The sequence below is a fragment of the Sceloporus occidentalis genome, unplaced genomic scaffold (assembly GCF_023333645.1).
Source record: "Sceloporus occidentalis isolate IW3139 unplaced genomic scaffold, rSceOcc1.0.p SCAF_2, whole genome shotgun sequence".
In the NCBI taxonomy this organism is placed as follows: domain Eukaryota; kingdom Metazoa; phylum Chordata; class Lepidosauria; order Squamata; family Phrynosomatidae; genus Sceloporus; species Sceloporus occidentalis.
Window position 1 is genome coordinate 186,860,952 of NW_028316982.1, and position 23,443 is coordinate 186,884,394.

At 43.1% G+C, this 23,443-nt stretch overlaps 1 protein-coding gene across 9 annotated transcripts in view; it reads left to right on the top strand.

Annotated features, from left to right (window-relative positions):
* Positions 1 to 11,325: 11,325 nt before the first annotated feature.
* The window catches only part of LOC149319469 (pyruvate dehydrogenase (acetyl-transferring) kinase isozyme 3, mitochondrial), an 89,008-nt gene continuing 76,890 nt past the window's right edge, over positions 11,326 to 23,443 (top strand). For 5 of the 9 annotated variants that reach the window (XR_016280200.1, XR_016280199.1, XR_016280198.1 and 2 more), the window contains exon 1: positions 11,327 to 11,850. Coding sequence is in view for 6 of the 9 variants with exons in the window: in XM_089511783.1 (XP_089367909.1) it covers positions 11,745 to 11,850 (106 nt within the window). In the remaining 3 variants the exon portion in view is untranslated. Of the gene's footprint in view, positions 11,851 to 23,443 lie in introns of all 9 variants that reach the window. The other 4 variants (XM_089511779.1, XM_089511778.1, XM_089511780.1 and 1 more) reach the window with 2 other exon arrangements.

Below are 23,443 nucleotides of genomic sequence, written 5' to 3' on the forward strand. Positions count from 1 at the left end.
CACATGCACCAAGTGCAAGTTGGTAGCACTCTTGGAGGAGAAAGTGCAGCAGCTGGAGTCCAGAGTAGCTACACTTCAGCATATTAGGGAACAAGAGGATTTCCTGGACTCAATAGAACTAACCATCTTGGATGAGTACCACGCAGAGGAAGATGCTAGGGTGGAAGAGGTCACTTGCCAAACAGAGGAGGCAGACAGCTGGAGGAATGTCACAAAGAGAAGTAAGCCAAGAAGGAATTGTTCGGGGAGCTTGCAGCTAGAGAATCGATTCGAAGCTCTTTCCCTTATCAAGGAGGATGAAGAAGAGCAGCATGGACAGACTTCTGGGACAGAGCAGAGGAGCCTGAGAGTCCCACCCAAGGGAACAGTCACTGCTAAGCCTCGGAGGAGGCGTGTGGTCGTAGTGGGGGACTCCTTGCTGAGGGGTACAGAAGCAGTGATTTGTAGGCCTGACAAGATGTCTCGAGAGGTGTGTTGTCTTCCAGGTGCAAAGATCCGTGATGTGACAGAGAGGCTGACAAGACTGGTCAAGCCTACTGACCAATACCCCTTCCTTTTGGTCCACGTGGGAACTAATGATACTGCAAGACACAGCATTCAGAACATCAAAAGGGATTACGAGGCGCTTGGTAGGAAGCTGAAAGGAATGGATGTACAGGTTGTCATCTCGTCTCTTCTGCCAGTTGAAGGGCATGGTCCAGGAAGGGAGAGGAAAATAGCAGATGTGAACAACTGGCTTCGCAGATGGTGCCGCCGAGAAGGATTTGGATTCTTCGATCATGGGCTGCGGTTCCATGAGGAGGGACTTCTTGCAACAGACGGGTTGCATCTCACGCCAGTTGGAAGAAATGTTTTTGCCAACAGTCTCAAGAACTTGATCAGGAGAGCTTTAAACTGAGTTCCGAGGGGAAGGGAGACAATATTAAGGAAGGCGAAAGGGATGGCGAAAATAGTCAAACTGACATAGAGGAAACAAGGCAAACAGTGCAAGGACCCAGCAGTGGGAAGCAAAAAAACTTGCACAGGCAGCAAGTAAAAGGGAACCATGGTCTGCGATGTCTCTACACTAATGCACAGAGCATGGGAAATAAGCAAGATGAACTCGAACTCCTAGTACAACAAAGCAAATATGATATAATAGGCATCACTGAAACCTGGTGGGATGAGTCTCATGATTGGAATGTGGAAATAGAGGGGTATAACCTTATTAAGAGAAATAGGCCAAACAGGAAAGGAGGAGGAATAGCACTACAGTGGTCCCCCGGGTTACGAAATTAATTCGTTCCGCTGCCCTTTTCGTAACCCGGAAGGCTTTCGCAAGCCGAATTGCCATAGGCGCTAATGGGGAAAAGCCGCGATTTGGTGCGAAATAGCGCCGAAAAGCACCAAAAGTTTTTTCGTAACCCGAAAAAACTTTCGTAACGCGGAACAGTTTTTTTAAATAATTTTTTTCGTAACCCGGGAATTTCGTAAGGCGGCGCATTCGTATCCCGGGGTACCACTGTATATGTCAGAGATATTTACACCAGTGAAGAGATCCTGGACATCAGTCATGGAAGCCAGGTGGAGAGCATCTGGATAAGAATCAAAGGGGAGGGAAACAACAAGGGTGTTACGGTGGGAGTCTACTACAGACCCCCAAGTCAGACTGAGGAATTGGATGATATCTTTCTAGAACAGATGACCACACAGTCAGAAAAGAGAGATGTAGTAGTGATGGGCGACTTCAACTACCCTGATATTTGCTGGAAGTCAAACTCAGCCAAATCCACAAGGTCTAGCAAATTCCTCACTTGCCTGGAAGACAACTTCATGGTCCAAAAGGTGGAAGAGGCAACAAGGGGGTCAGCTATTTTAGATCTGATCCTAACCAACAAGGATGACCTGGTTAATGGGGTGCAAGTGGTGGGATCCTTAGGTGGAAGCGACCATGTTCTCCTGGAGTTTGTTATACAATGGAGAGGAGAAGCCAGGCAGAGTCAGACACGCATCCTAGACTTTAGGAGAGCGGATTTCAGTAAACTTAGAGAAGTACTGAGGGCGATTCCATGGTCAGAAATACTAAAAGATAAAGGAGTTCAGGACGGATGGGACTTTCTCAAAAGGGAGATACTAAAGGCACAATTTCAAACAGTTCCAGTGAGAAAGAAAAACGGGAGGTGTCTCAAGAAACCAGGATGGATGACTAAGGAACTTTCAACCGAGCTAAGTTTGAAATGGAACATGTATAAGAAATGGAAAAAGGGGGAAATCACGAAAAAGGAATTCAAAGAAATAGCAGGCATGTGTAGGGGTAAAGTCAGAAAAGCTAAAGCGCAGAATGAACTCAGGCTTGCTAGAGAGGTTAAGAACAATAAAAAGGGCTTTTTTGGATATGTCCGCAGCAAGAGGAAGAAAAAGGAAACGGTAGGGCCACTGCGTGGAGAAGATGGCAAAATGCTAACAGGAGATAGAGAAAAGGCAGAATTACTCAACACCTTCTTTGCCTCAGTCTTCTCAGAAAAGGCAAAGGGTGCTCAACCTGAGGATAATGGAGCAGAGGACAGAATAGGGGAATTTCAGCACAGAATAAGTAAAGAGATAGTAGAGGAACACCTTGTTAATCTAAATGAATTTAAGTCTCCGGGACCAGATGAACTCCATCCAAGGGTATTAAAAGAACTGGCAAAAGTAATATCGGAGCCATTGGCAATCATATTTGAAAACTCCTGGAGAACAGGAGAGATCCCAGCATACTGGCGAAGGGCAAACGTTGTCCCCATCTTCAAAAAGGGGAAAAAAGAGGATCCCAACAATTATCGTCCAGTTAGTCTGACATCAGTTCTAGGAAAGATTCTGGAGCAGATCATTAAACAGAGAGTCTGTGAACATCTAGAAGGCAATGCCATAATCACAAAAAGTCAACATGGGTTTCAGAGAAACAAGTCATGCCAGACAAATCTAATCTCTTTCTTTGACAAAATTACCAGCTTGGTAGATGAAGGGAATGCTGTGGATATAGCATATCTTGATTTCAGTAAGGCCTTTGACAAGGTTTCCCATGACATACTTGCAAACAAGCTTGTAAAATGTGGGCTAGACAATGTAACTGTTAAATGGATCTGTAATTGGTTGACCGGCCGAAGCCAAAGGGTGCTCAACAATGGCTCCTTTTCATCCTGGAGAGAAGTGACCAGTGGGGTCCCACAGGGCTCTGTCCTGGGCCCAGTGCTATTCAACATCTTTATCAATGACCTGGATGACAGAATTGGGAGCATACTTATCAAATTTGCAGATGACACCAAATTAGGGGGAATAGCTAATACCCCAGAGGACAGGATCAAGATTCAAAATGACCTGAATAGACTAGAAAGCTGGGCCAAAGCTAACAAAATGAAATTCAACACAGAGAAATGTAAGGTATTGCACTTAGGGCGGAAAAATAAAATGCACAGATATAGGATGGGTGACACCTGGCTGAATGAAACTACGTGTGAAAGGGATCTAGGAGTCCAAGTAGACCACAAGTTGAACATGAGTGAACAGTGTGATGCGGCAGCTAAAAAGGCCAATGCTATTTTAGGCTGCATCAATAGAAGTATAGTGTCTAGATCAAGAGAAGTAATAGTGCCACTGTATTCTGCTTTGGTCAGGCCCCACCTAGAATATTGTGTCCAGTTCTGGGCGCCACAATTCAAAAAGGACATTGAGAAACTGGAGCGTGTCCAAAGGAGGGCGACAAAAATGGTGAAGGGTCTGGAAACCATGCCCTATGAGGAACGACTTAGGGAGCTGGGGATGTTTAGCCTGGAGAAAAGAAGGTTAAGAGGTGATATGATAGCCCTGTTTAAATATTTGAAAGGATGTCATATTGAGGAGGGAGCAAGCTTGTTTTCTGCTGCTCCAGAGAACAGGACCCGAAACAATGGATGCAAGCTACAGGAAAAGAGATTCCACCTGAACATTAGGAGGAACTTCCTGACAGTAAGGGCTGTTCGGCAGTGGAATGCACTTCCTCGGAAGGTGATAGAGTCTCCTTCCTTGGAGGTCTTTAAACAGAGGCTGGATGGCCATCTGTCAGGGATGCTTTGATTTGGATTTCCTGCATGGCAGGGGGTTGGACTGGATGGCCCTAGTGGTCTCTTCCAACTCTACGATTCTATGATTCTATGATTCTATGATTCGCCTGGTTCCCACTTGGGCTGAATTGGTTTATTTCAGTCCAGCCCAAAAAACACTGCAAAAACCCAGGATCTTTTTGATGCTGGTTAAATGGGCAAAAATGGGCAAACTGCTTGGTACCCTTTTCTGAATCGATTTCTAAAATCGGATTCAGTGGGAACCTTTAACCCAGGTCCCGATCCCAATTTAAACATAGTGGGAACAAGGCCCAGGGACTTGCAATTGAAGCAGTGGACAATATGCTTGGACCTGCTGAGAGTGACCTGGCTGAGACTGAAGCAGCTGCAGACATGTTAGGACTTGTAACTGAAGCCATGGAAATGCTGGGACCTGCTGCGAATGAAGGGGTGGACATGCTAGGACCCACTGGACCTGCTGCTTTCTCTGCCCCACCAGGGATAGGTACATATTATCATCTCATGCACACTGTATACACTGTTCTGCACTGTACTGAAATAGCCTGGGATTCTCTAATTGCAGTCCATTTGAGGCAGACGTAGGCTGCATCCATACTGCATGAATAATCTAGTTCAACACCACTTTAACCGCCATGGCTCATGGCTATGGAATTGTAGTTTATTTTGGCACCAAGGCTCTCTGACGAAAAATACTGAATGTCTCACAAAACTGCAGCTCCCAGAATGCCATAGTATTGAACAATGTCAGTTAAAGCAGCATTGTCAAACGGCATTAATTCTGCAGTGGAGACACAGCCAGAGAAAAAAAGAAGAGCAAATAGGATTCTTTACTCCTCTGCTCCATAGCTAGCCCTGTGTGAAGTTATGGGATGAAGACTGCGATGGAGAATCCCAGCCATCCGCACTCAACGAATGTGAGACGAAGCCAGAAGGAAAAGGGTGCATCACCCATCATCCCTGTGAATCCAAAAGCCCCTCTGCTTTGACCTTCCAAGCCCAGGCCCCATTGCAACACTCGAGGGCACCTAGCCCTTGCTTTCCCAACTCCAGTCCAAAACCACACTGCAGGAATAATCCTGTTTGAGACCGCTTTAACTGCGCTGGCTCAATGCTAGGGAATTCTGGGAAGCCTTGTTTTGTGAGACATTGAGCCTTCTCTTTGTAGTCTGGTGCCACAACAAACTACAGTCCCCAGGATTCCCTAGCGTTGAGCCCAGGCAGTTAAAGCAGTGTCAAACTGGATTATTTCTTCAGTGTGTTTTGGACCTCCGTAAGTACAACTGAAGCTGTGATGCCCATGAACGTGAAAATACACTCTGCTCTGGCTCTGCTCTATATCAGTAAGCTATCCAAGGTGTTGGACCCTTTTCTCCAAAGATGGAGATCGAAAACAGTGGGCAATGCTTACCTCTGTCTGTGTGCCACGGTCCTTTCTTTTACAAATGAGGGAGGGGATCATTCCAAGCAGGCAATGTAAAGCCCAGAATTGTATGAGAAGTACGGCAAAGAGGGGGATGAAAAGCCAGACATTTGCCGGTTGCTTTTCCAGCCAAATCCACAGGTTCCCCGATGGGTCAGCCAGACACATCCGCAGGCTCCTCAATGGGTTAGTCACCCACATCCGCAGGCTCCTCACCTTCATCCACAGGTTCCTCAATGGGTTAGTCACCCCCATCCAGGAACACCCAAATTCATATCCACTACAAGAGCAGAAGGACCCTTGGCGGATCTGTTGGCAAAAACATTCTCCGTCCACAGTGGGGTCTTCTTCACCTCTCAGGCGGAAGACCAAAAAGGCCAGAACCAGGAGAGCAAACAGACTGGTTCCAGCCATGTTGAGATCTCAAAGCCCAACTGCCCAAGTGGATGTATTCTGGAACCTTTGCAGCCATGTAACTGACCTCCCATTGTGAGTTCATATGATCCATTGTGAGTTCTGATGAGCTGTCATGGTTGACTCAGAGATATATAGCCTTGTTAGTCTGTAAAATCAGTGTCTCGCAGCACCTTTGAGACTAACTGAAAGAAAGAAGTTGGCAGCAGGAGCTTTCCTAAAGTCCAATCGCATAAGGCCACTATGACCATGATGTTGATATCTGGTCTGATAGCATAAGGCCGTAACATCTGTTTTATTGAATTGATAAAATCTTTTCCAGCATTGTACAGTGGGCCCTTGGTATCCACTGGGTTTGGTTCCAAAATCCACATTCAAGATGATCAAGTCCAGTTGCAGTGGTCCCTCCTTCTCCACGGATTCGCCAAAACAAACCAACTTATTTTTATGTTGATGTGTTGACTGTATTTCTAGCCTGCTTTTCTCCTGGGTCAGGCTATTGGCTAGGAAGGGCTGATCCGAGGCAGAGAAGAAGGGAAACTCTCTTTCTCTGTGGCCACCAGAGTCACAAGATGGGAGACTTAGTGTCCTTGCCATTTATCGGGATTTGCGGAATTAGCAAAATATCCTTCCTCCAGACTTTAAAGCAAAGCACTCCTTAGCGCTGTGTCTACATCGCACAACATCCCATTATTAGATCAGTTTCATACCAGCTGAGCCTCCATCCTATGGACTCCTGGGATTTGTGGTTTTGTATGATATTTTAGCCGCCACAGCAAACTAATGCACATCCCAGGATTTCTATCAGATGGAGCCATGGCACCTAAACCAGTGTCAAGCTGCATGATTTCTACAGTGCAGATGCACCCAAAGTTAAACCCACACTGGTAACGTGGGCTGTATCTACACTGCGGAAATGAATGCAGTTTGACGCTGCTTCAAGCGCCGTGGCTCAGCGCTACAGAAAGCCTGAGATGCGTAGTTTTTGTGAGACGGCTTTGGTGTCACAGCAGACTGGGCATCCCAGGATTTCCATAGGATGGAGCCATGGCAGTTAAAGCGGTGTCAGATTGCATTGATTCCCACCTTTCTCCCAGATTGGGACCCAAGGGGGCTTTCAACAGATATACACACACACATTAAAACAACACTTTATTTTAGGGATCCTAGAGCTGGCAGTTACTATTAAGGGCCATATAGGCCTACCCTCTTCAGCCATGCAAGAATACATAGGGTCTTAGAGCTGGAAGTTACTACTAAGGGCCATATAGGCTTACCCTCTTTGGCCGTGCAAGAATACATAGTGTCTTAGAGCTGGAGGTTACTACTAAGGGCCATATAGGCCTACCCTCTTCAGCCATGCAAGAATACAAAGGGTCTTAGAGCTGGAAGTTACTACTAAGGGTCATATAGGCCTACCCTCTTCAGCCGTGCAAGAATACATAGGGTCTTAGAGCTGGAAGTTACTACTAAGGGCCATATAGGCTTACCTTCTTTGGCCGTGCAAGAATACATAGGGTCTTAGAGCTGGAGGTTACTACTAAGGGCCATATAGGCCTACCCTCTTCAGCCATGCAAGAATACAAAGGGTCTTAGAGCTGGAGGTTACTACTAAGGGCCATATAGGCCTATCCTCTTCAGCCGTGCAAGAATACATAGGGTCTTAGAGCTGGAGGTTACTACTTAGGGCCATATAGGCCTACCTTCATTGGCCGTGCAGGAATACATAGCATCCTAGAACTGGAAGTTATTACCAAGGGTCATATAGACCAACCCTCTTCGGCCGTGCAGGAATACAGATAATTCCAAAAAGTGGGAAGGGAAAGGATTAACTGGGATAACTGGGATCATTTGCAATGGAAATAAGCTGAGGACAAAGGGGGGAAATAGAAACTGGTACATTATTAAAAGCAGCTGAGAAATTGGGAAGTCAGAAGGTTTGGATAAAAATCACAGGAAAGTGCATGAACACAGAAATTACTATTTAATATAACCATTTTTTATTATACAATAACAATAGTAGGACTGTCTTTGGCCAACCTTTTTGGACTCTCTGCTGCTGGTTTTGCCTCCTTTATTTATTTATTTATTTATTTAGGTATTTATATCCTGCCCTTCAGCCCTAATGGCTCTCAGGGCGACTTCTTCTTCCCCCTTCCTCTTGTTCTTCCCCTTTCCCTCTTCCTCTTCCCCTCTTGTTTTTCTTCCCCTCCTCCTATTTTTATCTTTTTCTTACTTTTCTTCTTTCTCCTCCTTTTCTTCTTTCTCGTTCTCATTCATTTTTCTCCTTCCCCTTCTTCCTCCTCTGTTGTTGTTGTGTACCTTCAGCTCCTTTCCAACTTATGAGGACCCATTGAAATGCCCAAATGTGCTTCGTGTGTGTTTTGGAATGGAGGGGGGTGGCTTGGCCAGAAAGGGAAGTACATTTCTGCCATCTGTCTAGGAGTAATGGCAAAATGTCCTCCATTTTGATCATGCCTAAGAAACATGCATTTATATTAACATTTAAAAAAAAAAACCCATCAAATTTCTTGCGTGTCCTCCATGTAAAAAAAGTGTCCTACACTTTAAAAATTTGTCCTACATTTGTCCTGGTTTGGAGGTCCTGACTTATGGCAACCCTAGGCGCAAGGCATGGTGGAGCTGTGCCTGCTCCATCCTCTCTCCCTCTGAGGGGCAGGACGATGGCAGTTAGAATGGTGGAAGGGCCCTTTCTGTTTCTGGACTAGGCATGGTGGAGCTGTGCCTGCCCTTTCTCTCCCTCCATGAGGAGCCAGTAGTGTCATTAAAGGGAACCCTAAGAGGGGGTGATACCATTGCTCCTCAAACATATGCCTTCGGGCAGAAACAGGCTGTAGCATTTGCCTGCATCCCATTATAATGCTGAAGAGATGGGGTGAGTGTAGGGTTGCCATAATTGAGGACCTCCAAACCAGGACATTTGCTGCGGTGCCAAGCGGCCTCCTCCTCCTCCCTGGCCTCGTGGAGGCCTTGGAGGACCCCGCGGCCGGAGCTCCGACCGCGGAGCCGCCTCCAAGGCCTCGCTGGGGCCCGGGAGGGAGCGTCTCCGCGGCTGGAGCTCCAACCGCGGAGAGCACTCCCAGGCCTCAGCAAGGCCTTGGAGCCGCTGCCGGGGCTGAGGTGGCTGCGGTGGGCGGGGCAGTACCGGGTTGGGCGCCAAACCGGACCAGGACCGGGATGGCACCGCCCAAACTGGGATTGTCCCGCCCCCCGGTGGGATATGGCAACCCTAGGTGAGTGGGGTGATGCTCAGTGAGAGGAGAAAGGAAAAGCCTCAGTTTTTTTTTTAAATTAAAATTTCAAAAACATTTTAAAATTAAATCTTTATTTTAAAAAAAATCTTTCAAAATATCACGTACCAAATTTTGTTTATGCAAATGCAACTATGTATACTTAAATACATTTAGGTTCTGCTCATGATATTATAATTTGCATCTGAGGGGGCAGACCTAAGTCTACGAAACCTCATGCTGCCAACTTCTTTCTTTAGTTAAGCCTCAAAGGTGCAACAAGATCTCTCTACATTGTAATTTGCAAGTATAATTTTAATTTTGCTAGTTGTTTATGTCACAACTATTACCATTACATTCAGTGACATATAGGAATCACGATTTATGAATTACTACAAAAGCATTACTAAGGCTTCTGTATGGTGTGGTATAGAAGGTAAATGTGGGGGGCGCTGACACTAACTTTGGTGGCGCCACTGAGAGGAGCTACAAATACACTCATCCCTCCACATTGTTATCCAATGTTTATTTTAACCTGTTGTTGGCCACATTTTATTGTTTGAATGTTAAGATGTATTAATATGTATTAAGTTTAATTGTTTTTTGTAGAATGTACACCATACACAGGTTTATTTTATCTATTTTAATTGATTGCATGTACAACACTGTGTAAATAAAGCTTAATAATAATAATAATAATAATGACAAAAACACTATGTTTTTATCTGAAAGGACACCTCTCTAGGAATCTTTAGGTCCTCCAATGCAACTCTGTGGTCAACATCTGCCAAACACTGACCCATAGAGCTGCACTGGAGGAGCTACAAATGCTTAGTGGAGGGTTCTCTCTGGGAATCTTTAGATTCATCAGTGTGACTTTTGGTTAAGGTTGACCATAGAGTTGTGCTGGAGCACTTAAATATTCCCAGAGAGAACATATTAATAAAATCCGTCAATAAACAAATCCACAAATATCAAAGACGCAAATATGGAGGGGTGTGTGTGTGTGTGTGTATGAACACTTATAATCACAAATTATTTATGGAAAATCCAAAGTCAATATAAATCTGCAAAAGTCAAAAGCCGCAAATCAGAAATAAAACAACATAAAGATTTAATGATGAATGGTGTTTAATAATAAAAGAAATACAACTTAGACTGAAAAAATAATTAATATATAAAGATCAGACTAATAAAGCTGGGACAGAAAGGTAAGAACATAGAAAAATAAAATAAAGGCTTTTGGTTGAACAGTGGAGTATAATAATAATAATAATAATAATAATAATAAATTATTATTAAATATTATTATTATTATTATTATTATTAAATATTATTATTAAATATTATTATTAGATATAGAAATAGATTAAAGAAGTAAAGAAACAGATAAAGTTAGGAAATATAAGAAAAAAATAAAACAAATATACGAAGGGAAAAAATTAAAAATTTAATGATGTGTGTGTGTGTGTATACACACACTTGCCCCACGATATTTGCTAGGGTTAGGGGCACAAGAATATGGACAAACGGCAAATAACAAAAACACCATGTTTTTATCTGAGATGACATCTATCTCTAGGTCTTTCAGTGCAACTTTTAGTTAAAGTCGACCACAGAGTTGCCCTGGGGGACCTAGATGTTCCTAGAGAGGACATATTAATCAAATTCGCAAATATCAACTCTGCAAATATGGAGGGATGAGTACGAATATATATATATATATATATATATATGAACATTGATAATCACGAATTATTCATGGAAAATCCAAAGTCAATATAAATAGGTAGAAATACTTCAAGAAACAGATACCGGGAAGTCGCTTTTATTTTTAGATGTTTAAGTCAAACTGTGGTGATATGTTTGTTTATAGTAAGATTGATGTGGTATTATATTGTCGTAAAAACCTGTAAAAACGTTTTAACGTTGATGTTGATGGTTTTTAATATGTTGTTTTAGTGTATGTTTTTAAAATATGAAAATGATATATGATATATATATCTCGCCTCAAGTGTGGAGGGAGGAGTGCGGCACATCTGAGGAGCTGCTACATGGAGTTTCCTCAGTGAAGAAGACCAGGCTCCCGAGCGTAGGCCTCGGGAGAAGTTCAACCGGTGGGGCGTCGTCGTCGTCGGCGCCTGCGCGGCGTCTTATTATTACTCGCAAGGCGGTGCTTGAGCCTCAGGAAGGAAGGAGGAGAGAGGAGGAAAACAGAGAAGGGAGAAGGTGGCCCTGTCGTTGGGGATGTTGGGCGACCAGGGCCCAGTCAGGAGGCCTGGCTTTGGGAGCGCTTGGGTGTGACAGCGGGGTGTGTGCTTGTGTAACGGCGGCGAGGAGGCAGGGGAAGCCCCTGTTGATGCCGCGGGGGGCCGCTTCTTGTGACAGCTGAGGGCGCCTTGCGCGCGTGAGACTCCGCACGCGCCGCCTCAGAGGGCTGCTCGGCCGGTTCGTCAAGGGGGCGGTTGCTGCTGTTGCTGCCGCTGCTGCTGCTGGGCGCCCGGCCGCACGCTTTTTCGTTCTTTCGCGCCCTCCTCACCTACCAACCGACCAACCCACCCACCAGCCAGGCAGCCAGCCATGCGGCTATGCGGGGCCCTCCTCAAGAGCCCCGTCCCCAAACAGATAGAGTACTACTCCCGCTTCTCCCCTTCGCCGCTCTCTATCAAGCAGTTCTTGGACTTCGGTGAGTCACCCGCTCTCTCTTGTTTTCTCCACCACCTCAAGCGACCCCCCTCGCGCGCCCCCGCCGAAGCGAGCACGCGCGCCTGGTTTCTGCCCCTCGCGCGCTCATTGGCTACGAATGGGAGGAAGAGGGGCCCTCTCTCGCGCCCCCTCTAGGCGGTGTGAGCCGTTACGGCGTGTGACGTCACGGGGCGGGGCTAAGGGCGCGAGGGACCTCCAGTCCTGAGGAGCTCTCAGGGTTCCTCAGGAGGCAGTCCCTGAGGAGGCCATGTCCAGGGTCACCACATGTCCTAAGTTAACACCAAAGGGTTACAAGGCGCCACAAAATGGAGGACATGACCAAAACATAAAGCCCAGACACACCCTCACAGAATTATAAACTCAGGCTTTCTTGGTCCAAAGGGTTACAAAGGCACCACAAAATGTCCTAAAAGCAAAGGGCTACAAAATGGAGGACACCTCCAAACATAAAGCTCAAACGCACCCTCACAGAAATATAAATGCAGGCTTTCACAGGGCCCAAACAGACAGGCCAAAATAAAGCTGCTTCAAGCCACTTTGGAAGTGTGCTGCTTAAATGACGTATGCGTCCTGAGAGGCTGGAAGCCATGCCAAAGCACTGCTGCAGTTCTAAGAACTGGAGCACAGCTTTGGCACGGCTTCCAGCCTCTTAGGGCGCATGCGGCATTTAAACAGCATGCCTCAAAAGTGACCTGAAGTAGCATTATTTTGTTGTCTGTAGAGGCCCTTAGTCATCATGCCCCCCCCCCCCCCCCCATGGAACAAGTACTTCACAGTCTGCCCACAGGAACCAAGAAACTAGGAAGAATAATGCGTTTTTTGTGGGTTTTTTGGGCTGTGTGGCCGTGTTCTAGAAGAGTTTAATCCTGACGTTTTGCCAGCATCTGTGGCTGTCATCTTCAGGATTAAACTCTTATAGAACATGGCCACACAATCCCACCCCCCACCCCCAAAAATAACCTATGGATGCCGGCCGTGAAAGCCTTCAACTTCGCAATAGCAAACAAGGCTTGCAATCCCATTGGAAAGCAGGGCTGCAGAATGGCTGTCAAATTGCCTGGAAGTGCCACCATGTCAAACCACGGTGAGGAAGACAGTGTGGCAAGCCTCCTCTGATATCTTGCCAAGCGCAAGAATGTTGGCGTTCCTCCTGGGCTGAAATGTAGGACATGTCCTGGAAAGGGAGGACCTCTGGTGATGCAGAAGCACCTGCTGCAGAACAGCGATTGGGGCAGAAGAACTGTATGAAAGCCAGAGGAGGGTTATTAGGATTTAGGGAGAGATCTTGTAGCGCCTTTGAGACTAACTGAAAGAAAGAAATTGGGCAGCATGAGCTTTCGTAGACTCAAGGGCCCAAACAGACAGGCCAAAATAAAGCTGCTTCGGGTCACTTTGGAGGTATGCTGTTTAAATTATGCATGTGTCCTAAGAGGACGGAAGCCACACCAAAGCCACACTCCAGTCCTAAGGACTGGAGCACAGCTTTGGTGCAGTTTCTGACTTTTGATGCGTGTGTCATTTAAACAACATATCTCCAAAGTGACCCGAAGCAACTTTATTTTGGCCTGTCTGTTCAGGCCCTAAAGTCTCCTTCCTCAGATGCATTTGGAGGGAGAGGGAAGCCAAGGGCCTAGATATAGGAGAGGTAGAAAGAAATGGGTCTTTTCCCAACTTGAAGACTTTGGTTGTATGCCTTCATGTCATTCCTGACTTACAGCGACCCTACGATGGGGTTTTCTTGGCAAGATTTGTTCTGATGAGGTTTGCCACTGCCTTCCACTGGGGCTGAGAATGTGTGACATGCCCAGATCAACCTGTTGGATTTCTAGGTGTCATTCAGGTGCAGCCTATGGAGGCATGTGGCCCCTGTGGCTTTTTTGAGGGGGCACCCTCAGGCCTCTACCAGCGAAGGGACAAATTACCATGGTTTTCTTGTCCATGTACTTGTCCTTCTCAGCCAGTATCATTCACATGTCTTCAGCCCATTGTGTGGACCCCAGACAGAAATGATGTTCTAGTTCTCAAAATCATGAGTGAACAAGAACAAGTGAGGGGCTTTTGCACCTCTTTTCCTTCTCTTTAGTGTGGTTTGAGTGTTTTAGTATGACTCTGGAGACCATGCTTGGCAATGAAACCCATTAGGGTGATCTTGGGCAAGTCACATGCTCTCAGCCTCAGGGGAAGGCAATGGCAAATCTCATCTGAACAAATCTTGCCAGGAAAACCCTATGATAGATTCCTCTTAGGGTCACCATAAGTTAGAAACGACTTGAAGGCACACAACACACTCCACCTCTACCCTTCTTCCAGTTTCCAGGCTTTCCATCACTGTGATTTGACATGGTGGCACTTCCAGGCAATTGGAAACTGATTCTGCAGCCCTACTTTTCAATGGGATTGCAAGCCTTGCTTACTGTTACTCCTACTTTCTTGATTCCTGTGAGTTAGTATCTTACATTTTTGCAGTGGTTGTGCTGCTTCTGTTACCAATGTTAGACTTTAATTTATCCTGGACCACAACCTACCAGTGCCTTCACCAACCTGGTGGCTTCCAGATGTTCTACCAACAATATGTGAATCACATGATGATATGTGTGTGTGTGCCTTTTTCTTGCACAATGTTCTTTAGTGTGTGGAAACCAAAGACTTTGTTATTAATGCACCTTTCCCATATACTAATTATACTACTGTTTTGTGTCCTTAGTGAGATTTGTTATTTCCTTAATATATTTTGTTTCTCTTTTCATTGCAATAAGCTCCTGGCATACTTATGGGGTTTCAAAAAGCTTTCTGTCATTCTCTTTGGTCCTATTCCAGCCAATATAACCACACTCTGTTTAATAAAGCTCATGTGTTTTTTCTCTATAGCCCACTAAAGTTTACTGGTCCTCATCATTTTCTGCAAAGAATCTGTACCTGTTACTTGTTTTAGTTCTTGTTAATTTGGGTGATGTGATTGTGCACATTTTGTATCTTTTTGTACCATACTTTCAAAAGAAGCTATAGTAGCAAACAGGAATCATTTCAGGGGACAGTATGAATTTTATTTGCTGTAAACAGGTAAGCAAATAATATGCTGTAAGCAGAGGAAGGACTGGGACATACATAGTAATCTATTGTTGTTATTATTAATAAAAAATGCTTAACAGCAGGGATGTGGCCTTTCTTAAAGAGCTTAGTTTACAGAAGATACTGTAACTACAAAAATATAACTATAATTCTGGACGCTAGTCCCATAGGGGCAAAGCAGACAGCCAGGAAGGAACAGACCATGGCAACCGCTGGACCCACTTCCAAAGTGGCCCGTCGCCTGCGGTCCCTAGCTTGCGCTGCCAGGAGTTGGTTTAAATTGACTCCTTTTTGATCAAGTCCTTTGGACCGAATCACTGTCTCTTCTTTTGGCTCATGTGTTTCGGGTCTTAGAAATAAACATAATGTTCTTGTTTCACATTGCCTCTATTACTGCTGTCCTGTAAACTATGGCTGTTGTGTTGATGGGGTTAATCAGGAGAGACTTGTTTTAGGATCTTTAGAAGTTTTTCTTGCTTTGAAGAGCAGCTGTCACAGCATGAGCTGCTCATATTTGCTTTCATACTGGGACAGGCATTTACTTCCTAGAAGGTGATTAGTATATGAAAATAGCAAGAATATATTGTTGCTTTTCCAGAACATTACTTTTTTTGAATTACAGTTCCCAGGCTCACCCAAAAAAGTTGTTAGTCATGGCCAGGACACGTAAAATTAATTTGCCTTACTCTGGATTTTCTGGATCATAAATGTTTTCTGTGTGTCTGTATTGGCTGAATAAGTAGGATATAGCAAGTCTCACCTTGGAAAAATAAAGGTGTGAGTCTAGTTATCTGGTTCTCAGCATGTTCATTGATGTTGATCTTCATGGATGTTCTCTATAGCTTAACTCCAGACAGAATTCAGAGATGTAGCTGTGTTAGTCTGGAATATCAGTATACAAAGGGATCTTGTAGCACTAACTAACTGTGTGAAAAAAGTACACTTTTGTTGTTGTTGCCTTCAAGTCATTTCTGACTTTATGGTGACCCTAAGGTGAACATTTTGTAGACCTGGTATACATAACTCTACAAATCCTTATGTAACGACTTATTTTGCACAGTCTCAAAGGTGCTATGAGATCCTTTTGCGTATAACTCCAGATAGTCACTTTATGAACCCCCACCCCACGTCAGTATTTCAAAATAATAACATCTTCTCTACTATTAGTTTTGTTTACAAAACAGAAGCTACTTGGAATATAATATTTCAATGAGAATATGCACAACTCATTTTTTTCCATCTTTGGTTATGTCCTCTAAAGCCCCATATGCCCCAGGTTCAGGCTTCCTGGCAGACTGTATGTCCCTGTCGGGGCTTTGAGATTGTCAGGAGAGGCCCTTCTCTCAGTCCCACCACTGTTGCAAGCACCGTTGGTGGGGTCATGCGAGAGGGCCTTCTTGGTGGCTGCCCCTTGACTCTGGAACTGCCTCCCTAGTTAGGCCAAAATGGCTCCCTCCTTGCTGTCTTTCTGTCAGCAGGCAAAAGCCTTTTTATTCTGACAGGTGTTTAAAACAAAGGTTTTAAAGAACAGGCTAGGGAGTGCTCTGTTTAAGCTGAACCGTTTTTAATAGCTTTTTGTCTTTTTTAAATAGCGTTTTATTTTAACTGGAGGTTTGAATTGCTTTGATACTGTGAATAGTTCAATTCTGTTTTAATGTTCACTTTTTGTATACTTTTAATTGTATTGTTATTTTAAATTGTAAGCTGCTTTGAATCCCAATTTTGGGATAAATGCAGGATACTAATACTGTTACTATTACTACTTAATATTAATAACAATAATTGGATGGATTTGATTCTAATTTGAATAAGAATGAAAAACGGCTAATTATGGGTGATATGGATTTACTTTTTCTTGAAAGATTGACTCCTTTCCTTGAAAAGGTTTACATTACAGCAAAAGACCCACCAGTCCATAAATCAATTTTGTAAAGAAATCATGAGTTTAAATTATTTCATTGTAACAGTGCACTTTTTAGACATATAGTGTGCATCTACACTGCAAAAATAATATAGTTCGACACCAGTTTAACTGCTGTGGCTACAAAATGCTGGGATTTGTAGTTCTGTGAAGCACTAGCAAGACCTTGTAAAACTACAAATCCCAGGATTCAATAGAATAGCATCACAGCACTTAAAGTGTTTTAACATGTGTGCTGTCAATTAACTAATAAGAAATTTTAAAAATCACGCACTTTTTAAGTTTCGTTTTGGCATAAATGTGTATGGGAAATTGGATAGATCAGCCTAAAATATAAATGTTGGGTTAATGTTCACTTTTGTCTTAGGCTGTTCCTTCAGACTCTTTGAAAATCAGAAAGTCAAACATTGTTGTCAGTTTTCCTTATCTAAATTGAGTGCAATAACTAGCATATGTAGTGAAAACAGTTTGGAAAGGCTTCAAGCTTCAGTAGTCTTACTCTAACAAAGATTAATCTTATCTTTACATTTGGATTGTCTAAATACCAATACTAAATACCTGTCACATATTCTTCCATAAGTAAAAGGATCACAAGGGTACGTTAATAACTGCATGTCATTATTATTTTCAGTGAATATTACGATATAATCTTATCTTTAAAATATTCTTCATGTTAATTCTAGATTATTTATATCAGTGTCATGGTTTTCCTGTAAATTATACAAATAATTACCGTAATTTACTGTACAATATCTTGGTGACATTTTGGGTCTTGATCTTTCTGTTTTTGGAAGTTTAAACAGCATTTCTTAAAGCAATGATATCCTGCTTGATTTGAAAATGTGAATAGTCCAAACATGTATATGTACATTGTCATTGCAGATACTACCATATACATGATTGTTTTCTGGATCAATCTATTTCAGGGACCTAGACAGTTCCTAGTAATACTTTCAGTCTGAATAATCTTCATTTTGTCAGCCATGGAAGTGGAGGGAGATGTCAAAGGAAGAACAATATCCACCCTGAACTGAATTTTAAACAGCCTACTGTTTTATTAGTTATAAAATGTCCCTAGCTATATATGGGTAGAGATTAAGAAAAATGTGATAGCTGTCTTTTGATGATAAACTCTCAGTCCACCTCATGGGAGAATGCCAGGACGTGATATAGCTAATGATGGCAGATGGGTAATCTGTAATTGCAAAATGTTATGCTAGTGACTAGAGGAGAGTGTGAACTAGTTCAAGAACTCTAATACTTGAGACTCCTGGATGGGCTCTCCCCACACGATGTGTATGAAATAAATCCTATGTGCCTGTTCAGTTAGACCGATAATCCAGTGTAAAGTTGGTTGGGACCAAACAGTGCTGATAACAAGGAAAAAGAAGGATAGAATAGACGATTGCTTCGGGAAGATAAAAATCTTGGCCTTTGGCTGTCAAATAGGAAGCTGGGTGAAATTCCTTCCCAGCCATGTTAGCCAAAGTAAGTTGAAATGCAACAGTTTACACAAGGGCTGGTGTAGGAACTCAGATTGCTATACAGACTAGGCCTTGTTTTATGATTTGGGCTTTTCTTTGGCCTGCATTGGCTAGCCTCAGCTTCCAGCAAGCTCATGTTAGAGTGCTTAACAAATTGATAGGCAGACAGCCCTAGGAATTAGGCACCCAAAGCTAATATAACCAGTTGTTCCTTCTTGCTTCAGTTCCACTAAAAAAAAATGTAGTTTGCTCGAAGTTGATTTGTAGCCTGTTTATCAGTCTTACAGTTTCACTTCTGTCCTGTTCATTTTGTAAAGTTGTGTCTCCTTAGCTGTGATGCTTTATGTCCACCCTTCTTAGAACATGAATGGCGGGATAAAGGGGGAAATGTAGTTACAAGCATTTTTTTTAAAACAAACAAACAAACCTAACATTCATGGTTTAGCAATACCTCTAATAGGACTACCTATGCCAGTTTTCAAACTCTTGATAACTCTTCATTTGGCATGAGTACCTAAGGAAGAAACTATGGGCAGGTACTATGCTCTTGAAACCTGCAATTATAAGTTTGCAATCTGAATGTGTCACTGGTGCACATGCTGGTATTGTTCCAATAACAATGGATATTGGGACAAAAAAGTAAGGTTCAGTTTCCATTTCTGAGAACACAAAGCCCCACTGCAACTCAGAATTTGTCTTTTGCTCTGGGCAAAACACATAGGTTCTCGAGTTAACATATAGAACAGAATTGCAGAGAAATGAGACAGACAAAGCTGGAGATCAAATTTTAGATGGTGTAGTAGTATAAAAAGTTCAATTGAAGCCAAATTGTTAGTCTTTCTTGATAGTTGTAAGGTATGGAATCTTTTGTGCTATTTCTCATTGTTGGATTGTACTTTTGAACATTAACTTCTTTTTTATATATTAATGCTTCATTAATGGTTAACTTGGAATTCTTCCTGCTGCTTCAGCATATCCATTATCTCACCTTCACCATTTCGTGTTTTCCTTATTTTTGGCTCTCCTTGTGCACTGAGGCTTGCTTGAATAGTGCTCATGAGTATTAGAAATGTATGAGAGCTGCATGCAACCATCTTTCATCCTTTGGAGTCCAAGAATCACAAAATTATAGAACTGGAAAAGAGCACGGGGTCATCCAGTCTAGCCCCCTTCCATACACACAATCAAAGCATTTCTAACAGATGGCCATCCAGCCTGTTTAAAAACCTCCAAAGAAGGAGACTCCACCACTCTCCAAGGCAGTTTATTCCACTGTCAAACAGATCTTACACTCTGGGAGTTCTTCCTAATGTTGAAGTGAAATCTCTTTTTCTGTATCTTGAATCTATTGCTTCATGTCCTAGCATCTGGAGCATGCAGAAAACAAGCTTGCTCCATCCTCCATATGACATTACTTCAAATATTCAAACATGGCTATCATGTCACCCCTTAACGTTCTTTTCTCCAGGCTAAACATACCTAGCTCCCAAAGCCACTTCTTATAGAGCATGCATTACAGAGTTGTATTGCTACTTCATTTGATCTAGACACTATCACTTCTGTTGATGCAGGATAGAACCAGCTACCACATCACGTTGCTGACTCAAGTTCAGTTGTGGTCCACTAAGACTCCTAGATCCATTTTGCATGTACTGCCTTCAAGCCAGGTGTCCCTCATTCTATATCTGCACTTTTTATTTTTACTGCTCAAATGTAGCATTCTACATTTCTCCCTGTTGAAAGTCAGTTTGTTAGTTTTGGCCCAATTTTTAATCTGTTACAGTCATTTCCTAATTTGTAAGTTTATCGCATGGGGCTTCAACCGTTCCCCAGCGCGTTCTAACGGGGGCGAGCGGGGGCGCGCACGGAACGCGATGGGCACCGGATGGGGCCCAGAACGCGACTTTATCGCACGGGGGGCCGCCGCCGCCGCGCGTTCCCATCGCGTCCCAATTCGGTTCCAGAGGGCGCCATTTCTGGGAACTGTTTCAAAGCGTCCCCAGAAATGGCGCCCTCTGGAACCGAATTGGGACGCGATGGGAACGTGCGGCGGCGTCGGCGGCGTCGGCGTCCCCCCGTGCGATAAAGTCGCGTTTTGGGCTCCATCCGGTGCCCATCGCGTTCCGTGCGCACCCCCGCTCGCCCCCGTTAGAACACGCTGGGGAGCGGTTTAAGCCCCATGCGATAAACTTCTATGTGTCGTCTGCAAATTCAGTAAGTGTGGCCTCTATTCCGTCATCCAAGTCATTCATAAAGATGCTGAATATTACTTTTCTATTACTGTTTCTTAACCATCTAGAAAGTTTAAATATATATATATGATAAGATCCCTAGTGGCGCAGTGGTTAAACGCCTGTACCGGAGCCACTCACTCACAAACCATAAGGTTGCGAGTTCAATACCAGCCAAGGGCTCAGGCTCAACTCAGCTTGCATCCTTGTGAGGTCGCTAAAATGAATACCCAACTTGTTGGGGGTAATTAGCTTACAGTTGTAAACTGCTTAGAGACTGCTTAGGGGGTATGAAGTGGTATGTAAATGAAGCTGTTATTGCTATGTATGTTAAGATTTGCTTTTTAAAAACGTGTCAGTAACATTTGTGATTAACAATTGTGAGGCAATCCTTTCTCCGTTAATTGGCTACAGTCCATTCTTGAGACTGTGAAAGAATTTGTTCTCAGGCTAATTGCTTAGGATTTTCTGGATCACTGAACAGAGACTGTTCATGTAAGATTAGGTGCATGTTTTCATGTAATTTCTTGTTTTCAAGAGAAATTGAGAGATGTCGTTATTCTTCATCTTTTTCAAATCAGCTTTATAATATATTGGCAGTCAGAATTACTTTGTTATGTAATCATTTTTCATTGGATTTCAGCAGCGTATGCTTCTTTCTATATTGGTAGAAGTCTCATGGGATGATGCCCCACAGATTTCAGAATGCTGTGTGTCCTGTTTGGTGATCATTTACACACTCCTGTGAAGATCATGGGGTGGGATAACGCAGTGATAACACTATAGGTAACTGGATTTATATAAATTGTCTGTCTGGTGCTTTGGAATCTAAATTCATTTCAATAGGTTTTGCATAGAATTCACTTTGCAAGCTTAGATGAAATAATTGCACATGTTGAGAATGAATTTCTCCTTAACAAAAATGGTAGTTTGAGAGGACAGGTTTTTGACTGGACTACAGAAGAAGGAGTTAAATTTCTTCTCTCACTGTGATTCCAATGAGGCTGGTATTTGGCATGCATGTCAAGGGCAAAGCAATATCACTTGTAGTTTGGTCCTAAATCTGATATTTGATCCATTACCTTCAGTATATCTGTTTAAACTCTAACAAACAAACTACTTAGTTCCATTAATTATATTATTCTCAAATTATTAGAGAAAATCAATCAAAGTAATTTTGGAGTGCATCTGTGAGATGGGTCTTAAATATTTTACTTATACATCTATGATTTATGTGTATGCTTCATTGCAGAGGGTGTCTTTGATATTTTTGCCCCAGATTTTTATCAGTATCCACTATATAGTCAAACAACTAAGATATATTAACACTATATTTATGAAAATAACTATTGCATCTTTTCCTTTTCAAGTCCTGTTCATGTAACTTAATCCGTCTGCTCCAAAGTGCCAGAATTGTATGCCAGAATTGATCAGTAAGATCCGGAGTAAGTAAATGGAGAATTGCAGTCAGTGGCGGGATACAGACCACCCAAAAAGGTGGTCCTTGTTTTGCTGCTCAAGGGAGCTGCAGTGGACAAACTACGCGACTCCCTCGCGCAGAAAAAAGAACCCACAAAAAGCAGGTTCTTTCTGCAGCACCATAAGGACATCGCAGTACTCCAGTGGCACACTCGAGACATCCTTATGGGGGTGTGACGTGAGAATGCTAAGCGTACGTCGTGTCAAAATGGTGGCGCCCATGTGTATAGGGCGCCGCCATTTTGATGCCCCCGTCATGTGCTAGGGGTGAGGCACGTATGGGCAGTGCACCCTCGGCCAGTCCCTAGCACGTGACGGAAGTGCCGCAAAGGCCTGTTTAGATCGGGCCAGTGTTTCATATTGGAAAATAAATTTAAGTGACTTCCATTTTTGTTCTAATTTTTGAATTGTCAGTTTTAAACTCGCAATTATTGATAGCAACTAGAACCAAAATACTACATTTAGAGTTGGATCTAAAAGTGCCCTTTTGTACTCAGAAGGTATATTCTTTTTATGGAAAGGCTTTATTATAAAGTATGCTGGCTGGGATGACAGAAACTACAGAAATCACATTTTCTGTAGGGTATCAAGCAGGCAGAATTTATGCTACACCATTGCATTAGAAAGTGGAACTAAATGTAAACCTACAGTTGGCCCGCCACATTTGTGGCTTTGACTTTTGCGAATTTAATTATTTGCGGTTTTGATTAATATGTTCTCTCTAGAAATCTCTAGATCCTCTAAAGCAACTTTGCCAGAAGTTGACCATAGAGTTGTGCTGGAGAATCTAGAAGTTCCAAGAGAATACACTTCTCTAAGCATTTGTAGGTCCTCTAGGACATGTCTGTGATTAGCTTTTGGCAGATGTTGACCATAGAGTTGCTCTGAAGGACCTGGAGATTCCTAGAGATGTTCTTTCAGGAAAAAAAATTAGTGTTTTTTTATTTGGGGGTCTTTCACCACTAACCTCAGTGAATGTGGAGGGAACACTATATTTGCACAACAGTATACACAATCTTTTATAGAAGCATAAGAATTGCTATTATTTAAGTACGGCTTACATACTAATAATAAAATATTTATTTGTATTCCGCCTCTCCCTTTTGAGGATCGAGGTGGGTAACAGCAAACCAATATAACAATTACATAGACAATAATAAAATATTCTCTAATCTCCCTCTCCTAGAATATAAGAATAGACATATGATCAACAGTAACAGTTCCATTACAACAAGTTATACAGAATCACAACAAATTTACAACAAAATTTAGAGCAAAATTTAGACCAACTGGAGGGGCAAATGGACGGGTGAGTAGTTCTTGTTTTTGGAGGTCAGTCTGGGAAGTCCCGCCAGAAGAGATCTGTTTTTATCGCCTTTTTAAAGGCCT